Source organism: Macrobrachium rosenbergii, chromosome 19 (genome assembly GCF_040412425.1).
Source record: "Macrobrachium rosenbergii isolate ZJJX-2024 chromosome 19, ASM4041242v1, whole genome shotgun sequence".
NCBI classification, from domain to species: domain Eukaryota; kingdom Metazoa; phylum Arthropoda; class Malacostraca; order Decapoda; family Palaemonidae; genus Macrobrachium; species Macrobrachium rosenbergii.
In genome coordinates this window covers 11,307,458-11,330,850 of record NC_089759.1, presented here as the reverse complement: position 1 = coordinate 11,330,850, position 23,393 = coordinate 11,307,458, and the positions used below count along the sequence as shown (strand labels likewise).

Sequence of the window (23,393 nt, the reverse complement as noted above, 5' to 3'; positions counted from 1 at the left end):
GCGCTACACGGAAATTCTCCTTTGTGGGAACGCCAGGTGTTTTCATTTTACTTTCCATCAGTAGCTGGTTATTGCAATGCACTAGTATTCTCTTATTCAAGTACAATACATTACTAATATTCCACGAGTATAACAGTTTCATATACTGTTGACTGAAGTTTTCGAGTTATTTCCTGTCGTAATGTAAAGGAACTAGCAATTCTGTTACAGCAGTCCTCCCGGGAAGTCATTTGCTACGGAATGAAAACTTCGATTGCGTTAGCTGGCAGCCCTGTGGGACACCGGGACCCTCAAGGCCTTAAATTCAGGCAAGTTTCATACTGGTTACCAGTAGCCTGGTGTCCGAGCTCTCGTGTGCGTGTTCCACAAGTCTCCTGGCCTGTGCATTCTAGTCTGGAATTCAACAGCACACATTTTACTTCGACAAAGACACACATTACCGCGACGGAGCAGAATGGTATTTTACATGCCGGGGTTAGAAAAGTAATGTGAGATTATTAGGCAACGACATTGCGTTTATGTCCCAGAAGATACAATCCGATTCGTTATCGTACAGCATCGTGAAATAATGATACCAGAAAATAAAAGGATTGGTTAGGAAACACTAAAAGCATCATCGAAACAAATCCGTCCAGCACGTCTGTTAAGGTTAACTTCAGTACAGCACCAGGGGAACGTCATCGACCGAGTTGTCAAGCCCATACCTTCCAAAGGGCACTGCCTTGTCAAGCCTACTTTCTATTATTTCATCGCAGGAAGAGCTACAGCCAAGATGAGTACACCCGTCTTTGAAAAGGTAAAATGTCTATGTTGTCTCTAAGGTAAAGAATTGCAAGATTTTTTTTTACTGTGGACGAAAAATGAAGATAGTTAACTTGGAGTTGTTTTTATACATATTTATCAGTCATTTTTATGTACTACAATGGCAAAAAACAATAGTGGAGTAATAATTACAGCAACAATAAAACCGACAAAAAAAGTTGCTAAAAAATAGGTGATAAGATCAGCAAGTCGTGCAAAAAATACAAGTCATGGTACCATTTTTCTTGTACACACGCGAAGCTTAGTGATAAAGGAATTGCATCTGTTTCACTAATGGTTATCAAAACATAATCTTTGCTTCTGCAATTCAAAAGTTTAATAAACACAGTCAACTTGAAAGGACCATACAATTTTGTTACTGCACCGACCTGCTTTGGTTCAACTTACAGAGAGAGAGAGAGAGAGAGAGAGAGAGAGAGAGAGAGAGAGAGAGAGAGAGAGATATCAGTAGTGAAACCCGCTAAATTAAGGCTGGCCAAGCAAACACCTAGGAGGTCAAACAAGTGTATAAATTCTCAAATAATTAGGCCACAGATGCCAATTAACACCGATTTCAATTTATGCTGGGAATAAATTACGACTTAAAGTGAATTCACACATGCATACATAAAACAGCTTCCGCAGAGTAAGAAAGCAGTTGCTTGCGTAGGGGTTCTTCACTGATCATACAGTTAAAGGCTGAGCATGGCGGTAAGGGCGAAGACTACCTGTTTATCAGAAAGTCTATTACACCATTTTTCTTGATCCAAGCAGACTCTTCTACATATTGTTCGCAGGGAAAGTGAGCAGAGATTATACAATCGCTAAACTGGTTAGCTTTACCAACGGTCTAGATTTTCTACGTAGTGGTTTTACCTTGTTGTTGCAAGCGTCGCTACGACAGCAGTCTTGATCAGTACGAGAGGAACCACAAGACCGGGCCCCTGGTGTCGCTCCTGGCGAAGACGCCAAGGGAGCGGGGCTACGCCCGCCGGATTCACGCCTGAACGCCCTTAAAACGGAATCCGGGCTTGGGTTACCAACGATAGGAGTTAGCGTTTCTCTGGTTGTTAAGGGTGAGGTTGCTGGCTCCACGACATTTTACATAGCCCCGCCAGGGTCTGGTACAGATTTGCAGCTGGGTGAACTAATGAGCAAAAAACCCGGAGTAATCCACTAACTTACCAAACGGGAGCTGAGCGCTGCACACACACAATATATATATATATATATATATATATATATATATATATATATATATATATATATATATACATATATATATATGTATGTATGTACTGTATATGTGTGTATATATATATTATATATATATATATATATGTATGTATGTATGTACGTATGTATGTATTAAACCTTTCCCCTTGCAGTAAAGGCTTTCGAACTGTTACCTTCCTATCCTAAGCATAGGATTTATGGAAGGGAAGAAATCGCTAGCCTCATTTGGGAAGTAAAATTAAAAGCGGATCACAGCTTCTTTTGTTTGTCCTGAAACAGAATGGGACCCAGTACCCATGGCCCTGGACTTTGCCCACACTACCTATAAGCCAACGGAATATCAGTGCCCAATGCTACGACTTTTTTTTTTTTTTTTTTTTAATGAAACACCTTAAAAAACTTAAATGCAACCACGTCAGCCACCTGCGTCGATAGTAGTTTCATGAAATTATGGATCATTGTTCTTTAATGTTGTTATCCTTCATAATCACAGGTATTGCAATTCTGATATTGGCAGAAATCAATCATCCCTCTTAATTACGCGTATCGAATTTGAATCGGCATAGCTGCGCTGTGGAAGACTCGGCTGCTGTAACATTATGGTTCATATACTTTTTGAATACAGACTAGACTGTGAGTATGTAACAATTCTCAATATGTCATTCGGTCATAAACTGTTTAATTTTAGACAACATGAGAGCTTCTAGGTTATACTCTTAGGCTATAGGGCTTAAAATGAATCAGGACAAATAGAAAGTAGGTTTCGATTCGAGAAGACTGAACCCCTGCTGGCTTCTCCTATGTCTTGCTTAGGTTTCTGAACAAGGAGGCGCCAGAGAATAGACGATTCTAGTCTGATCATTTTTGTGCTCCTGGTTACCAAAGCAGCGCCTGTCAAATACTTCCACATAACCAGCACCAACTGACAAAAGGCTGTCAAGAAGACCATAGCGTACGTTTGTTCTCGGAAAACAGCGATTGGGTATAACTTTCAAATATGGGAATTGTCACTTTGCTGGGCCTACACCTATAATTCTGTTACAGTCTAAGCTGTGCAATTCGTTTCTTTTATTACCTCAGGTTCTTATATCGTTTAGCTGAAGGGAAGTCCGTTGAAAAATTTTTTCAGGTTCTTACGTAATCCGGTAGCTCAAAAAATCCGTAGAGGAGACTTCTAAAATTAATTTTATCTACATTTCATGAATTACTGCAATTTTCCTTCAGCAGTATTTTAGCTGTCAAAATATTGTTATGAATTACTGTTATCACCAGAAGCATTACATCTGCAAATACTGTAACTCATTTTTTCATGCCTATTTGCAAGTCTGTGCGTGTGACGATTAGCAGCGAAAAAATCCTGTAAATTTTGGTGCTGATCTGCTCTGTCTGTGTCTTGAAAGATTTTAGTTTAAAAAAACTGCCTGATTTTCATAATCTTTGGAATGCTGGTCGCAGGACAGTCGAAGATCAGTCCAAAATATTATGGTGATCCTTGTAAAATTGCCATTTTTTACTATCAGTGATATTACTACCAATATTATTACTAGGGGCAAACTACAAAACCTCTGAAGCAATATCAAGGAGAAAACAGGAAGTAAAGTTTGAGAGAACAGAGAGATGGGAATATCGCTGCTGGTGATAAGAGAGTCACGATTGAGATGGTATGGGCATGTGTTCAGGATGGATGACGAGGAGGGAGTGAAGAGGGATTGGGAAGAAGAACCTGTTAGAGGAAGAAGATCGAGAGGGAGACACAGAATTTGATGGCGAGATAAAGTGAAGGAGGATATGGAGAGAAGAGGTTTGGTGGAGAATGATGCCTTTGATAGAAGGCAGTGAAGAAGGCGCATCAGGCAACCGACCCATTAACGTAGGGATAACGGTGAGAAAGAAGATTGTATGAAAGCAGCGTTATCATAATGGTTATTTTAAAATTCCCCTCACCGACAAACGAAACCTTAAATGCATATGTTTAATGAATATTTTATGCTAAAAATTACTTTTTCTTCATTTCCCAAAATATTTGCATAAACTCGTGTGATACCCTGTGTGTGCGTGTGCATACACACACACACACACACATATATATATATATATATATATATATATATATATATATATATATATATATGATAGAAATATCAACACACAATTACGTGTGGAACAGAAATAAATTTCTGGGGCAGTTGTACTCAGGTTCCAATTTCGTTTATGACTTGAAAGACCTGGGTTGATCCTGATGTGAGCCAGAAATTTATAATATATATATATATATATATATATATATATATATATATATATATATATATATATATATATATATATACTCATATATATATACATATATATATATATATATATATGTATATATATATATATATATATATATATATATATATATATATATATATATATATATATATATATATATATATATATATATATATGTCTAGAAAATAAATTGGGTGCTTGTGCAGATTACGCTACTCTACTTGAATCAAACCCAACTTTTGATTGTAGACTTGTGGTTGTTGATTTTATTAATAAAGATTTAGCAAAAATTACTGCATCTAATCACACACATACACACCTGCACCCTGATACTTTCACTAACAACGTTTCTTCAAACACTTGCAGTTCACTGAAAATTCTAAGTTTTCATTCTTGACTGCAGATTTCCTTATAGGAAGCACATCCGGTCTACCAACCAACCGCCCCCTATTTTTAGCTCCTCAAAAAATGGTATGTCTGAGAACCTTTCAAGATTTTCGAGACCTGTCTATCCGGTGGAAATGATTTTGAGTTTTTATTGTGGTCTTCCGCAGCTGACCATCATCTCAAGTTGTTTGTAAAACTTGAGTTCCGTTACATTTCTTAATGCAAATCTTTGCATCAAACTTTGGCACCGCCGTTCGATCATTTCATTTTGTATGCTCTACGGAAGCAAGCATAGTTCTGATCATCCTGTGCATTCACATCTTCCCAGACAATACCATCCAACACGTAGTACTAGATATGATCTTCCTAGTCACATCGTCAATTATTGAAACTTGAGAAGTTCAATCTAGTTGCAAATGCCTTTTGTGAAGCAGGCTTCCATAAGTCTAATTTCGTAGTTTTCTTTTATCTCCGTTGTTACTTCTCTTTTCTAGTTTATTCTTTATCCCGTTATTTCTTTTACCCTTCTGGGCTGGTTTATCTTGAGTTTGTAGCTCTCCTTTTCCAACTTGGCTAATAATATTAATGGAAGCAACGACGGAAATTGATCGTTGCTCGTATTAAAGCAGTTTTGTTGTTATAAGCAAGAGAGAATACGACGTGAAGGATGAAATGACATGGATGGTTTGTTATGGTAGATGAGCTTCGACCCTAAAAATAATAGCAATACCCGCTTTCTTGTTCCCGTATTCTAATCCGACATGTATTAGAGAGAGAGAGAGAGAGAGAGAGAGAGAGAGAGAGAGAGAGAGAGAGAGAGAGAGAGAGAGAGAGAGAAATCTACTGTAGAAATTCCACTGTGAAAAATCTGTTCCTACTCCCAAGTCGTTATCCTTGGCAATTATAATTTCCCCGCATGATTATCTTCAGTCCAGTCTTTCTACCCAACGACTCTTTATCATTGCACTCGATACAGAATGTATGCCTGACACATCTCTGGAGGGATTGTCAGTTTCATTAATGAAAACCTAAAGCAACAAATGGGCAAACGAGTCTCTATTGCTCTTTTCTATGACACTTCACTTTTCCCATTTCCTTGACAACATTCTTCCTTCCTCATCAATTCTCTCCAAAGTCCCTGCCTGGTGTATTCAGATAATAACATTGTCATTTGAAGCCATCTTAAACAATGGCATGACCAGGCACGACCACACCCAAAATACCTACAGCCACTGAACATACTACATAATTCGCCTGCACACAGAACGTTCTTACTGACTTAGTATTCATGTATCGGCCTACAATTTCGAAGAAATTAAGGTGTTGATGTCCAATCTAGCCGTTATAGCAGATGTCTGTCATCTTTATTCGCTGCTAACTCTCAGGGTCTGTACTCCGAATACCATAAAGTCTACAGCGATTTTGCTTTACTACAGTTTTAATTTTTAAGGAAAAAAAAAATTTATATACTTATCCTGTGTTTATGAAGGCTCCGACAGCGATATTATATGGTATCTTATGTATTTTAATTTCTTCTTTTCATAATTTTTTTAAGCCTTCTACACAATTTTCTTAAGCGCCTTCGCTCCTCATGAAAATTTTTTATCTTATAACTTTCACATAACGTGTGAAAGGCTTGGTATTTTTAGTTGATAATAAGTCCACCGTCCCGTGGGATCGAACCAGCGACGGACGAGGAGACGATATCCACCCACCTCTGCCATGTTGACCGTGTAGTGCGTTTGTCGCACGTAGCCATATTATGACTATTTATCACATCACCGTGATTCATATACAATCAGAAAGCTACAAACGTCCTTTAATATCAATTCACTCTACTTTGAAATAATATATTTTCATATATGTTACCGAAGGAATTTTTAGTTGATAATAAGTCCACCGTCCGTGGGATCGAACCAGCGACGGACGAGGAATCAGGACTACAGTGACGCACTAACGAAATCGGCCGTCGCTGGTTCGATCCCCACAGGACGGTGGACTTATTATCAACTAAAATTCCCCCTTCGGTAACATATATGAAAATATATTATTTCGAGGTAGAGTGAATTGATATTAAAGGACGTTTGTAGCTTTCTGATTGTATATGAATCACGGTGATGTGATAAATAGTCATAATATGGCTACGTCATGCACAAACGCACTACACGGTCAACATGGCAGAGGTGGGTGGATATCGTCTCCAAACGCAAAACACCTGAGTTCGACGGGTGAGTTGATGGGAGATGTTATTCACTTATACCTCTCTTGTGGCCGATTTCGTTAGTGCGTCACTGTAGTCCTGATTCCTCGTCCGTCGCTGGTTCGATCCCACGGGACGGTGGACTTATTATCAACTAAAAATTCCCCTTCGGTAACATATATGAAAATATATTATTTCCGAGGTAGAGTGAATTGGATATTAAAGGACGTTTGTAGCTTTCTGATTGTATATGAATCACGGTGATGTGATAAATAGTCATAATATGGCTACGTGCGACAAACGCACTACACGGTCAACATGGCAGAGGTGGGTGGATATCGTCTCCCAAACGCAAAACATCTGAGTTCGACGGGTGAGTTGATGGGAGATGTTATTCACTTATACCTCTCTTGTGGCCGATTTCGTTAGTGCGTCACTGTAGTCCTGATTCCTCGTCCGTCGCTGGTTCGATCCCACGGGACGGTGGACTTATTATCAACTAAAAATTCCCCTTCGGTAACATATATGAAAATATATTATTTCCGAGGTAGAGTGAATTGGATATTAAAGGACGTTTGTAGCTTTCTGATTATATATATATATACATATACATATACATATACACACACACAATCTCCATTTTCATCGACAGAAGACCCTGATAGGTCCTTCCCTTTGTTTTTAAAAAAGTTTCTAGTGCTGTCTCCGGAGATTACTACAGTAGATTCTATAGATTTTTATGTCGACGTAGTATCTTTGCGGATGAGCGTAAGCTTAGTAATACAGTGCCTGTTCCAAAGCGTGGCATATCTGCAAACTGCAGTAACCACATGCCAATTTCTATTCTATTCTTGCAAAAAACTTATTTTTATGCCACTATATTAGTATGTGGAATCTAAAGGATTGTTAGCTGACAGTCAATATGCATATAGAAAGCACTTAGATACCTGCGATGCTCTTTTAGACTTGACATCCCATTTGCAAGAGAACCTTGAAAACGGTTTTGAGTGCAGAATATTTCAAATAGATTTTAGTGCTGCTTTCGATTTAGTAAATCACAAGGCACTTATTTATAAACTACAGAATCTTGCAGTGGGTGGATATGTTTTAGGATAGCTGCAAGATTTCCTTACAGGTAGGGAGCAGCGAGTTGCTGTTGATGGGATCTTTTGTGACCCAAGACCTATCGCGTCCGGAGTTCCTAATGAACACCATATTCTTTGAAAGCTTGAATTTCAAGTCACTGGCCCCTTTGGTGGGCTTGTTCCCTATGAATAACGTTCATCCTCTGAATAATAATACTAATAATAATAATAATAATAATAATAATAATAATAATAATAATAATAATAATGACAGTTCAACTCTCGAATCTTCTTGAGAGGGCTTGGGCTTATATAAAAGAAACGTAATTTGTAATCCATTGCACAAACGAGTTCAGTAGTGATAACACCCAAAATCACAATGACATCTAATCGCTGCCGAAATCAAGAGGCTGCGTACGGTGAAACAAAGTTGTCTGCATCATTTAAAAACGTCTGTGTTACTTTCCCCTTCTGCATCTATTGGCGCCGAGGAGTGACGACGTCCTTCAAAACTGGGTAATTTCTTCCTATTTAGACACACTTGTTATGATGAACAGCCATTCTAGTCAATTTAACAGCGTTCGCTCGTTGCTCTAATCTCGGTTGATTCGTAGTGCGAGGGGAAAAGGGGTCGGGGCAATAAGAAGTCTTCTTAAGTTGCAGAAAAAATAAGACTAAGTCAACTCAGCTTAATCTAATTTACCTCTTTATTCAAGTTTTTGATTGTCTTGAAGGTCAATAGTTGAGATAAAGAGCCAAATGACAAGTGGTAACTGTGACTATATACAGAACATTAATATTTCCCCCAAATCATTACGAGTTGCACAAGCACAAAAATAAATAAATAAATAAATAAATAAATAGGGGTTTGCACAGAAGATATCCAGCAAGTGCATTCTTCACAAGTTCCCAAGTCTTGTTGTGCAAGACCTATTTCCCTCCACGCCTTTACCTACACACACACACACACACACACACACACACACACACACACACACACATACCACCCTCGCTGGCCTAAGTGTTGACAGTCTCCTTTTCTCGTATATCAAAATGGACACCACAAGATAAAGTGGCCGAACGAAGCTCCAAAGGCCGAGTCTCGGGGTGTCGGGATCATCTTACATCACAGTGGATAGGAGAGATAGGTGACATCAATTGGCTATGAAAATTGATGCGCGCTCTCTCTCTCTCTCTCTCTCTCTCCAATGCCATCCTCCAATACCCCTCGTTATGACAGCGAAATTGAGGTTATATGAATCTGCGTTTGTTCTCATGGCTCCTAAATCTTCATACATGACTAGTTATGTGCTTGTGGGCGAAAGGTTTAGGCGTGTGTGTTCTGGCTTCAGAATATGATATAGATATCTTTAGGCTTAATAAAGAAATTCCATCTGAAAATTGAACGTAGAAACAGAAAACAAGAATGTACAATTTAATCTGAAATAATTACTGCTGAAGAGTCAAGCCTTAGATAAAATATATTCAGAAAACCAGAGAATGTCTACAAGGTAGATTTCTTTTCACTGTACTTAAGGCATTACGAACTGCCTGCCATGATTATTTCGATGAAGAATTACGCAAAATCCGGGAGACAATAACATTCTGCTACCAAGAAGTCCTGATAAGTGTTTTGACTTAGTGGAAATGAAAATGTGCAATGCTTCCGATAAAGGAAAAACCAGTACTAAAAACTTCTTGTGGCTCCATCACCTCTATGGTTTGAAAACCTTACCAGATCAAGTAAATAAAAAAAAAAAAACATCGTTTACCGCGGTATATAATATACGATCCCGCTATGACAGTAATTTCGAAAAAATTACGTTATGAGAGTAATTAGCTCTGTATTTACTAAACAGACAAGATATCACGTGATTAAAAACCATAAATATTCCGTAAGAACAAGACAAACATCTAGTGCACTCTTTATGCATATGCTACACAATTCTCTTTACACGGTAAAAACTAAAGACTTCAACAGTCACCGATTGTAGCTAAATAAAGCAAACTTAGCGAAAGCAACGTTCTACAATTGCCAAGAATTCAGCTTTGGACATTGTATCTTTCTCCACAGACCCGTTAATTCTGTCTGAGTCAAAAAGCTGATAGTCGGTAACTTTTAAAGAACACTCTGCTATCTCTCCCCCTTGTATCTTCCGGTAAAATGAACGCAATGAACGAATGAATAGCTCTAACGAAATTTAGTATTCATGGTGTGCCCGTAACTTAATCCCCTCAATGTGAATGGAGTTATTTCTGTTCCTCTTCCAAACCACTGACAGTCACTTTGGGACATTTGGCTTGCATATCTAGGATAGATCCTGCTCTTTTTAGCTGCAAAGACAGACCAGGACAGCTATCTCTGGTTGATTGATTGATTGATTATGAAATTTAGGTCTTGAAGACCAAGCCCCGGAACCCATCAGGATTATTCCCCTAGTATATTCATTACCCGTACCTTTTCCCTCGAGAGAAAGTCCCCTAACCTTCAAGTGATATACTGTAGTCTTCCTCACGGCAGGCGAGGTACAACCTAGGAAGTGGGCTGAAAGGTTGAACACCAACCCCAAGGGTGGCCCAGACGCAACTGCATCACAAAGTAATCTTATTTGCAAGCGGTTACATTTCATTACATTTCATTCTCTGGCCCATGAGCAATGAACGCATGGAGACCTTTATACATACAGACATAAGAGTCTTTTCTGGTGACTTTGCTGCGAAAAGGTGGAATAAGGCTAAAAAAAAAAAAAAAAAAACTCTTACATCCGCTTTTTCCTTTCTTTTTCTCTGTGGCCTACAAATATCGATTTTGTCGTAGTTTGAAGACTTCTGCTTGACTTAATTCTTCACACACACACACACACACACACACACACACACACACACACACACACATATATATATATATATATATATATATATATATATATATATATATATATATATATATATATATATATATATATATAGTGATGCTTGACAAGATCAAGAAAGAGAATCTGATGAAGGGGGAATAACCCACGCTGTATACAGCGTGGGTTATTCCATAGGCTATCAATTAGCCTATGGCAACTACCTGTCTCCACAGATCTTACCTAGATGTGAGCGCCAAAGGCCTGTGTAGTTTTAAACGGGGGACATAAGCAACCACTCAGTCCTATTGAGGGCTTTCGTTGTGCAATCACCAAGAACTGTAATGCTCGATGAGGTCAGCATATTTGTTAGATGTTCATTGATCACCTTTTCTGTCATCTATGTAACCGTTAGTTTTTCCCTCATATCAGCATGCCTCCTCACACATAATAGTCAGCCTCTCAATTACACACTACACTAAGAGAAAATTTCACTATTTTTTCCTACATTTTCTGAAACTTTACATTCCTCAGCTTTTTACGACTTTCTGCATCACATTATCGAATAAGGTAGTGTGCAGGGAAATGCTGATCTCATAAAATGCTATACGGAGATTCTATGTTTATTTAAAGACTGTCAGTACTTCAAAATGATTATTAGTCATCCAATAAGTGGTATGTTGATTTCAGAGCCCACCTCTCCTCTTACCAAGAGATGCTTTAGGAACATCAGATCAACAAAATCTTGTTCTCATCACCAATTCCGCGAACACTCCATTATCAGTCTGTTTATTCACGGGGTGCGAGCCTGCTGACTATCAATGGGCCATGTCACTAAAGAGCAAAAAAAAAAAGTATTTCTTAGTTTAACCAGACCACTGAGCTGATTAACAGCTCTCCTAGGGCTGGCCCGAAGGATTTGATTTATTTTACGTGGCTAAGAACAAATTGGTTACCTAGCAACGGGACCTACAGCTTATTGTGGAATCCGAACCACATTATAGCGAGAAATGAATTTCTATCACCAGAAATAAATTTCTCTTGTTCTTCACTGGCCGATCGGAGATTCGAACTCGCGACCATCAGAGTGGTAGCTGAGAACGGAACCCGCTCACCCAGCGAAGAACTAAAGAGCAAACGAATAAGGCCACGTCCACACGATCGAACGAAATTTCCTGTCTCTTGGAAATTCATTCCAGTGTGTAGTAAAACCTTACATGTCTGTTTCCGTCGTGTTTTACAGTAATATAAACCACATCACACTCAACACGAGTGAAAGACTTCTTTTAAATACCCTGAAATTTGGGACAGCTTCTTTTAAAAACACCTCTCTGGTTCTCACTCATCTGCTCTGTTTGACACCTGGAGAACCAGACGGGTCGTATGAGCTAACTTATTTGATTATGTGCTACCCCGTTCATTAAAAGACTTAAAACTAAAGAAAGATGTGTTAGCCTAACTCACTGAATTGTGTTATTACAGTTACAACAGAAGCTATGTAACTGATTCATAACGGATATTACATTACATTTTGAAGTGATTGATTGATTGATTGATTACGAAATTTAGGTTTTGAAGACCATGCGCCGGAGCCCATCAGGATTATTCAGCGCCGTAATGAAGGTGAAATATATAAATTAATAGTATGACTGATAATGAATAAGTGAATGATGACATACTAGTAAAATTCAGTGTTAAAATATGAACGCAAAAAATGAAGAATAATATTGGATAGAACAGCAAAAAATATATATTAAACTTTTATATTCAAGATATATACTTAGTATATAAAATAAATATGACTAAAATCTTTATTAAATATATCAAGATCATATCTCATTAAAATAACCAGATTCTTTCAAATAACCCATAAGGTTATCTACCTCAACCTCATCCTTTAAAACTTCTAAAATAGTCTTGCCCTAAAGCGATTAAATTTAGGACAGCGCACCAGCATGTGCTCAACGGATAGCTGACCACCACAGTGAGCACAAATTGGGGCACTGGTTCCCTCTAAAATATATGTAGTTCACTTGAAATGTCGTAATACGGAATTTACAGTTTTCCAAAATAAAATACAACAATTACGGCAATTAACCAACCTTTCATTGCAAACGGTTAAAAATGGAAGTAAGGATAAATACGAGTTTAATAAAACTAACTTACTGAACAAGGTATTGCCAATGACTCTGACAAAAGACAAAAATAGTAGGACCGATGATTTCCGATTTCTCGGAACGTCCGCGGCAGCATTCACAAGAAGTTCACCTTGCGCATTTATTCTGGGAAGCCGTAGCTAGGAGCACCTCGTCAGCAGCTCGATGAGACGAAGCATAATGATATTGGTAACCTGATCATACTTCCGGAGATTGAGCCTGTCCTGGTATAAGGTAAGCTCAATCTGCATCAACAAAGGTAGTGTATCCAAGCTACGTGAAAGCTAAGGAACAAGAGGTCCAGTCTTTCCTTCAAGAATGTCGCCTTTTCTGCCCCCGCACAGAATTAACATTACTTGCATACTATACACTTTCTTTTAGTTATGATTTGTTGATGATCGAATATTATGGCTTCATTTCGGAAATTCTCTCTAAGTAGGGTGGCGCATTACAAGTATGGACTCTGTCCTTCCTTTTTGGGGTTGTATGAGCCCTGGAACAGGTTTCTATGACGTAACAAGAAGCCACGATGTGACTGGAATTCTTATAAGTGTGTCATGGACATTGTTTTGTTGCTGCATTAATACAAAAATCTTGCTTAGTTCTAGAGGACAATAAGTTCATAACGGAAAAAAAAATCAATGCACGTTCAGATGAACATGGAAATAGTTTTAACAATCGAGAATCACAAATCAAATTCACTTCCTTACCTTTAATTCATTTCCGCTTTGCGCAAGTATATTTTCAATCGCGCACCGCAGACACCTGTCCTTGAATGCTCGACGCAGCTGGAGCCGTTCATCTACCCTCAGGGAGAGAACGCACCCTATTCGTTGAGAAAGAAAAGAAGAAAACTACTGAGAAAAAGCTTCTTCCAGGAAATATTCTCTAAAAAATTACGGAAAGATAATCATCACATCATTTCACTGTTCTGGTGGTAGGTTTTCATTGTTACCTAAATAAAAAAACTTATAATAGCTTATTCATGATTAACAGAGAGAGAGAGAGAGAGAGAGAGAGAGAGACAGCATGCATACCATTGGGTGCTTGCAAACACAGCGTTCCAAACCTCTAATTTTCCAAGCAGTACAAGTTTGTCATTGGTAATTGCACATATCCGTTGACTTCACGTCGCCTAATACTTCTGGAAAACCCCCTGACACCTACAGTACAGTTATCAACATCTTTCCCCTTTCATGTACAAAATAGCTGAACAATTTTTACTTGATTTCAAGAGAGGATCATTTTTACTTAAAGATTTCAAAAGAGTTCAACTCACTTTCTGTCCAGCTGTCAAGGAAGTGAATATGACTCCGCGGAAGGGGCAGAAAAAAAAATATGCCAGAAAAATTTCGAGTTGAATTTAATAGAATGACAACCGAGCAGGGATTTGAGAAGAATTTAGAGGTGACTCTCAGCCTTACACCTTTCGTTATTTTCATTTGGTTAGCCTTTTAGGCCAATACCGATTATATTTCACACACGAATCGAACAGCTTGCGACACAGGAATTTTGTTCTGCGGATAAGAAAAGTCGCGGCCTTTCCTACATAAGATAGCTTCGCTGCTCTTGTCGGTAAGGTAGGTTGTAAAAATTATGACGGAAATGCTGTGCTTGCGCAAGTAAAATAAATAAATAAATATATACAAATGCATACAAAACTGATTGTTGAACGTGTAGGCATCAGGATCTTGACAGGTTTGTTTGGCATTAGTAGACCGACTGGTTTGCGTTACCAGACTGACTGGTTGAATATTTTATGTAAACTGGCGTTGCAACGACGATTTTCATCGACATTGTTGTGATATTAGAAATCTGATAAAAGGGAGAGTCAGGTTTCCGCACTGACGACGTCGTCATAAAAATGAATGAATGTTGGATACGTGAATGATTTTGCTGATAACAGTGTTGGATGGAGATGGTGAAGAAAAGTTGCAGAGTATTGACAGAGTTTGCCATCGTTTGCTGCAGAGAAAGTTTTAGGAATTTATATGGCGACAGTAATTTAAACTGATCTGATATGTTTGGCTAAAGCGCCGATAGTACGAACAGTGGAAGAAAGAAAGCAACTGTGTCGTAGGTTTGATGGTACAACGAGGGATGATTCAGACAGGATAATAAGTCATTTGAAAGAAAGAAGAGGAGAAAGAAAAGAAGAAAAGAGAAAGAAGGAAAAACTTGTAAAAGGAATACGTAACTTGCTTAATTAGTATTTATAGACATGCATTATAGTTAATGAAGGTGTATGACAAAGAGAGCAACGCAGAAAAATGAATCGTCTGCAATACATTTAATGTTAAGGTTCAACTGCTGGGAAGTTAATTTAACGCTTGCTTCTTTTTTTACAGTTACTGAATCGTCTGCAATTCATTTAATGTTAGGGTTCAACTGCTGGGGAAGTTAATTTAACGCTTGCTTCTTTTTTTTTTTTTTACACTTACTGAATCGTCTGCATACATTTAATGTTAGGGTTCAACTGCTGGGAAGTTAATTTCACTCTTGCTTCTTTTCTTACAGTTACTGAATCGTCTGCAATACATTTAATGTTAGGTTTCAACTGCTGGGAAGTTAAATTAACGCTTGCTTCTTTTTTTCTACACTTACTGAATCGTCTGCAATACATTTAATGTTAGGGTTCAACTGCTGAGGAAGTTAATTTAACGCTTGCTTCTTTTTTTACACTTACTGAATCGTCTGCAATACATTTAATGTTAGGGTTCAACTGCTGGGGAAGTTAATTTCACTCTTGCTTCTTTTCTTACAGTTACTGAATCGTCTGCAATACATTTAATGTTAGGTTTCAACTGCTGGGGAAGTTAAATTAACGCTTGCTTCTTTTTTTTTACACTTACTGAATCGTCTGCAATACATTTAATGTTAGGGTTCAACTGCTGAGGAAGTTAATTTAACGCTTGCTTCTTTTTTTACAGTTACTGAATCGTCTGCAATACATTTAATGTTAGGGTTCAACTGCTGGGAAGTTAATTTCACTCTTGCTTCTTTTCTTACAGTTACTGAATCGTCTGCAATACATTTAATGTTAGGTTTCAACTACTGGGAAGTTAAATTAACGCTTGCTTCTTTTTTTACACTTACTGAATCGTCTGCAATACATTTAATGTTAGGGTTCAACTGCTGGGAAGTTAATTTAACGCTTGCTTTTTTTTTACACTTACTGAATCGTTTGCAATACATTTAATGTTAGGGTTCAACTGCTGGGGAAGTTAATTTAACGCTTGCTTCTTTTTTTTTTTTTACACTTACTGAATCGTCTGCAATACATTTAATGTTAGGGTTCAACTGCTGGGGAAGTTAATTTAACTCTTGCTTCTTTTTTTTTACACTTACTGAATCGTCTGCAATACATTTAATGTTAGGGTTCAACTGCTGGGGAAGTTAATTTAACGCTTGCTTCTTTTTTTTACACTTACTGAATCGTCTGCAATACATTTAATGTTAGGGTTCAACTGCTGAGGAAGTTAATTTAACGCTTGCTTCTTTTTTTTTTACACTTACTGAATCGTCTGCAATACATTTAATGTTAGGGTTCAACTGCTGGGGAAGTTAATTTAACGCTTGCTTCTTTTTTTACACTTACTGAATCGTCTGCAACACATTTAATGTTAGGGTTCAACTGCTGAGGAAGTTAATTTAACGCTTGCTTCTTTTTTTACACTTACTGAATCGTCTGCAATACATTTAATGTTAGGGTTCAACTGCTGGGGAAGTTAATTTAACGCTTGCTTCTTTTTTTACACTTACTGAATCGTCTGCAATACATTTAATGTTAGGGTTCAACTGCTGAGGAAGTTAATTTAACGCTTGCTTCTGAGAATTTTTTTTTTTTACACTTACTGAATCGTCTGCAATACATTTAATGTTAGGTTCAACTGCTGAGGAAGTTAATTTAACGCTTGCTTCTTTTTACACTTACTGAATCGTCTGCAATACATTTAATTTTAGGGTTCAACTGCTGAGGAAGTTAATTTAACGCTTGCTTCTTTTTTACACTTAATGAATCGTCTGCAATACATTTAATGTTAGGGTTCAACTGCTGGGGAAGTTAATTTAACGCTTGCTTCTTTTTTTACACTTACTGAATCGTCTGCAATACATTTAATTTTAGGGTTCAACTGCTGAGGAAGTTAATTTAACGCTTGCTTCCTTTTTTACACTTACTGAATCGTCTGCAATACATTTAATGTTAGGGTTCAACTGCTGAGGAAGTTAATTTAACGCTTGCTTCTTTTTACACTTACTGAATCGTCTGCAATACATTTAATTTTAGGGTTCAACTGCTGAGGAAGTTAATTTAACGCTTGCTTCTTTTTACACTTAATGAATCGTCTGCAATACATTTAATGTTAGGGTTCAACTGCTGGGAAGTTAATTTAACGCTTGCTTCTTTTTTTACACTTACTGAATCGTCTGCAATACATTTAATTTTAGGGTTCAACTGCTGAGGAAGTTAATTTAACGCTTGCTTCTTTTTTTACACTTACTGAATCGTCTGCAATACATTTAATTTTAGGGTTCAACTGCTGAGGAAGTTAATTTAACGCTTGCTTCTTTTTTACACTTAATGAATCGTCTGCAATACATTTAATGTTAGGTTCAACTGCTGGGAAGTTAATTTAACGCTTGCTTCTTTTTACACTTACTGAATCGTCTGCAATACATTTAATGTTAGGGTTCAACTGCTGAGGAAGTTAATTTAACGCTTGCTTCTTTTTTACACTTACTGAATCGTCTGCAATACATTTAATTTTAGGGTTCAACTGCTGAGGAAGTTAATTTAACGCTTGCTTCTTTTTACACTTAATGAATCGTCTGCAATACATTTAATGTTAGGGTTCAACTGCTGGGAAGTTAATTTAACGCTTGCTTCTTTTTACACTTACTGAATCGTCTGCAATACATTTAATTTTAGGGTTCAACTGCTGAGGAAGTTAATTTAACGCTTGCTTCTTTTTTTACACTTACTGAATCGTCTGCAATACATTTAATTTTAGGGTTCAACTGCTGAGGAAGTTAATTTAACGCTTGCTTCTTTTTTTACACTTACTGAATCGTCTGCAATACATTTAATGTTAAGGTTCAACTGCTGGGGAAGTTAATTTAACGCTTGCTTCTTTTGTTACAGTTACTGAATCGTCTGCAATACATTTAATGTTAGGGTTCAACTGCTGAGGAAGTTAATTTCACTCTTGCTTCTTTTGCTACAGTTACTGGAGGAAGTTGGCGACAGCGGGAGGCACCAGCAACTGCTCTTCTGGTTCTACGTGATTCCTGCCAACTTTCTGATACCGTGGATCGCCCTGTCTCCTATTTTCATGACCTCCACCCCTGCACACTGGTGTCATGTACCAGGACAGCCTCAGGAGCTCACAGATGAACAATGGAAGGCACTCACAATACCAAAGTAAGCCCTCCAGCAAAACTAGTTCTTGTTCTGCATATTCTCCTGCCCGATGTAAGACTGAGCCTTTGGTACATTCTACAACCACTGGTGGGCAGTTGATGTTTCTTTCATACAGAGGCAAGTTATTAATATTCCTAGCAAAAAATTAATTAAAAAATATTCACTTTTACTTCATCTTTCTGATCCTACTGTGTTAGCTCAAATTCTCTGCAGGGCTTCCAGCAATCCCCCGCCATTGCATTGGTCTTTCCGAAGCATTTAACGTCAAATTCTCTGCAGGGCTTCCAGCAATCCCCCGCCATTGCATTGGTCTTTCCGAAGCATTTAACGAAGCCTAAAACATCGCTGTTTCCCAAACTTTCTCCTTGTCTCATTATTCGTATTAATCATCCAATTGTCTGAAGTCTGTTGCTTGGTATGTTGACCATCTACCCTCTAATCATCAAACAACAAATTGCAGCCCTCTAGCCTCGGTAGTTTTTTTTATTTCATTTAAGTTAAAGGTAGCCATAATCGTGCTTCTGGCAACAATATGGGATAGGCCACCACCGGCCCGTGGTTAAAGTTTCATAGACCGCGGCTCATACAGCAACATGCCGAGACCACCGAAAGATAGATCTATTTTCGGTGGCCTTGATTATACGCTGTACCGGTTATACAGAAAACACGTTTCCTCGGCGCACTTTTTATTTGTTTGTTTTAGATGTTCATTTTCCTTCAGACTACTCTCAGAAAGATGACATGGTTAAACAGTTAAAATAACTTAATTTGCTTCCTAACAAATTTATTGTTTCGTTTTAGTGGGTTTCTCCTTCTTCATATAAATCCTAAATGTTAAAACTGGCCTTGGCGTATTCATTTTTGAGCCTCGGTATCATTTTCAGGAATCTCCCTCCTTTTTCTCCTTTCTCGATAAGACTGACCTTGCAATTGCCTTTCTCAACCCTATAAAGTCTTGCTTCTTCTCTGTCCCTGTTTCTTCTTCCCTAGGGTGCCGTTCTTCTTCCACCTTTTCAGGGGCGGGCCTCCGCATTCCTTCAAGGACTGGTCTCATCTTTATTTTCCTCCGCCATTCCTTTTCCTTCTTTCTCTAGAACTGGGCTTCCAAGAACGTTCGGTTGTCAAGCCACCAGCTTTAGCATAGAAAAATAATTACTTTAACAATTATGTCTGTAAACGTGCCTACCGTAACGCAACCCATTATGCTTGGACTGGTATACAGATTAAATGATTTCATCAGGTGGCAATACGCACATTCGGAATTGTCGCACCAACTCTCTTGAATGGCGGTGATCACACTGATATACCTGCTGACAAAAGAATAATCGTGCGCTCTGTTTTGCTTGACTAACACGTAAAGCAAGAGTGGTTGTACTGATATCTATAACATATGGACCGAGACACATCGGTTACACATACACAAACGCATATATATACATATATATGTATCTATATATATATATATATATATATATTATATATTTCCCTGCTGGGGTGTGATTCCAGAAGCAATATACACATATATTTTTTCTCTGTGCAGCTTTTCCCTACAGGTATTAGACGTCCGGTTCTAAGCAATTATTTCTCACATTAGGTCGCTAGTCCTATGCCTTTTCAATCATGATTACAACCGCCGGAGGCATCTAACAACCAGTTACCTAATCCAATTCACTGCTTAGGGGCATCGGATGTGTGTTTGTGTGGGTAGGAATGAGATTATTTACATCAACAGGTACATATAAAATCAAGGTAAGCAAGCGCTTGCAATGCTTGGAAATACAATTCCTCAATCTATATACTGGACTTTTTGTAGTTTAAGTTTTTTTTTAATTTAACCAGTAGTGTAATTTGTCAGCCTACACATCAGCAAATAATACTAACATGGCATTCTTGAGATTTCATCATTAACCATAAATGTATCTGTGGGCCAAAGCAACTGATGTCTCTGTAGCTTATGGACAATGCTCAAAATAGGGGCCATTATCCATAATAATTGTCCGGCAAAATCATCGGCAAACAATTTAAGGAATTACCTTTACACAAAATTTCTTTTTTTCACTCAGATATTTCCTCTCAAGTCACCCCCAACAGGTCGTGCTGTCGTACGTAAGGCTTTCTTTCCGCTATACACTGACCAAAGTGAAAGTGGTTATTCCGGCCTTCAAAACGGAAACCGACTGAACTCAATGGGAATTCCCCAAGCTTTCGACATACTTCATCTGTCAAAATATACCTGTTGGGTATGACATGAGAGGAAATATCTGAGTAAAAAAAAAAGAAATTTTGTGTAAAGGTAATTCCTTAAGTACATAAGGACAATGGGGAGAACTGCTGGGAACTATGGGAGAGTTACGACAACCTCAGAGGGGCAATGGGCTATTATGGGATCCGGGTTCGTTTCCCGCGACCGGACATCAGAATTTCTTCATATTTCTTGCACTTGGATCTTAAGGCTTTGCAGTGACAAGCATATCCAAAAAGCGCGAAGAACTGTGGCTATCACAAAGAAAAAAAAATCTGATTACATAAAAGACATCACCTATAAGACTGACCATCATGTTCGACGAATAGTAAACACATCAAGTCAACTGCCAATCGTGTACGTGTCTTGTGTATATATATATATATGCATGTATGTAAATGTATATATGTACATATATATATATATAATATATATATATATATATATACACAAGTATATAAACCATAGATTCACTTTTAACTATCACACTGGAAATTAGTTTTGGTTTTTACACTATCTTGAATATGTATATATATATATATATATATATATATATATATATATATATATATATATATATATATATATATATACATACACACACACACACACATATATATATATATATATATATATATATATATATATATATATATATATACCAATATGTGTATACAGAATATATGTGTCCTTGTATATATACATACACAAATATATATACTTATATATATATGTATATACAGTATATCTACGCAGGCAGAGAGAGAGAGAGAGAGAGAGAGAGAGAGAGAGAGAGAGAGAGAGAGAGAGAGAGAGAGAGAGAGAGACAGAAACTGTATCAATATTACAAAATGGTATTTTTCAATCGCGTGTGGTAACCTGCGCACGACACTTGTTATCAATTTCATGACGTGGCAATTGAAATCTGTTAGCCTTTTTAACCCTGACAAATATCTTCAAGACTAAGTCGTTTGTGATACGAAGACAAATTGGTATCTGGTTCTGGCAAATTCGATATACCAGAGCGATCCGTCATCGTTATCTTTGCGTTTGTCTGTTTCTGCAACGCAAAAGCATTAAATGGACATTATTCCCCAGCACCTGGTCTCGTCCTTTATGTTCACACAAAACCTTCTCCCTCTGTTTATACAGAAGAGAGATAATCAACAATAACTATTTCAAGTCGCGGCCAACGAAATCCACATGATATATCGGCTGGTCTTCAGAAGCACACTTTGTAAGTGAAGGCTCCTTAAGGACAGTGATATGGTGCTTTCCTCAGTTTCAGTCATTATATATAAGATAATTAGTCAAAAGTGAAAAGACGACATACAATCGTTTACCTACAAAAGGGAAAAAGAGAGCAAGATTGGGTACTCTACACAACATTTTAAGGGGACTGGCATAGTTGTACAAGCTATTTAACAAAGACCGAATGGAAACAGGCGACATTTAGCGTCCCCACTCATGAACATAACCTAACTGCAAGTGGCCCCAACAACCTTCCGACTAATTTGCACAAAATGACAGAAGTTCTGACGACGGACACAATTTATTCTGTATTACTGGATCATGCTCCTCGCACAGCTCTCGGTTACTGAAGCTCAAGCGAAAACGCATCCACTTGTTGCCAGTTATGAAAACACCTACTCAAATAAAAACGGTCGCTGCATAATTTGACTTCGTCTAAGGAAACGCAGTGTCACTGCTGAAAAATAATCAAGACTGTAATGATCAAAATTTAATCGACTTAATGGAAGAATCAAGAAACGCAGTGAGAAAACGTACGTACATTCGAGGGAACAACTAGTGGACGGCAGAGCAGGCAAACTAGAGGACTATAAGGGTACTGTATCTAACACTGAATCTCCCACATCTTTAATGATTCATTTGCTCTTCAATGATGCACTGGATCTTATCACCCATATGCTTGAAAGTTACAAACAAAAAAGCATACCGCGGATTTGCACGTATGTAATAATCACTGTCTCACATGTATGGGCCTTTCGTTACACTGGACACCAACGTACACTATTTAATAACTGCGCATGGCTTCTTCGTCTTGAGAAATTTTCATGAAACTGCATGAATTACTTAGAATGAAATAGAGGTTACGCAATAAATATACTCATGCATATTCTAAGTTAGCGTGAACTCATTTTCTCCTTACATTTTACGCTTGTTGCTGTTATAATAATAATAATAATAATAATAATAATAAATAATAATAATAATAATAATCAATGTTATTAAGATCATGTCCAGCTCCTGGGTGGCCACCCCCACGACCTCTTTTTGATCTCGAGTAAAGACTTCGACCACTATGGGAACCGAGAGGTGGAGAACGGTTCTTTGAAAATGGGAGCGAAGGCCACTCCTCTTCTTTCTCCTTCAAGTGGCGAGGGTCGTCCTCCTTCGAGTGGCTCGAAATGAGCCGCAAGTTACTGCCGAGTATCTTGTCGGCAGATGATTATCTCTAAAATGGTTTGTATTGTGTTAGATTTGCGGCGCTGTCAGCAATTCAGGTCTCTGGCACGTTTCTTGTTCGACAGTGCTCGCTCGCGCTCTTCTTTACCAGAGGCGACCGCCATGTACTGTAACACCACGTGTATTCCTGCAACCGCTCTGTTGTATTCTTGTATTTGCCAGTTCATTCATTTCCATAAACTTCTTTTCACGTTTATAATGCAACTGCTCTGCTCTCCAAGTCGTGTAGCCCTTTCTTTCGAACTGTTATATAA

At 37.9% G+C, this 23,393-nt stretch overlaps 1 protein-coding gene across 1 annotated transcript in view; it reads left to right on the top strand.

The window, feature by feature from the left end:
- Positions 1-326: 326 nt before the first annotated feature.
- Positions 327-23,393, top strand: part of LOC136848627 (carcinine transporter-like) — a 55,278-nt gene continuing 32,211 nt past the window's right edge. Inside the window, exons 1-2 of the mRNA XM_067121025.1 lie at positions 327-796; positions 18,214-18,410. Of these exons, the coding sequence (XP_066977126.1) occupies positions 773-796; positions 18,214-18,410 (221 nt within the window). The 5' untranslated portion in view covers positions 327-772. The remainder of the gene's footprint in view (positions 797-18,213; positions 18,411-23,393) is intronic.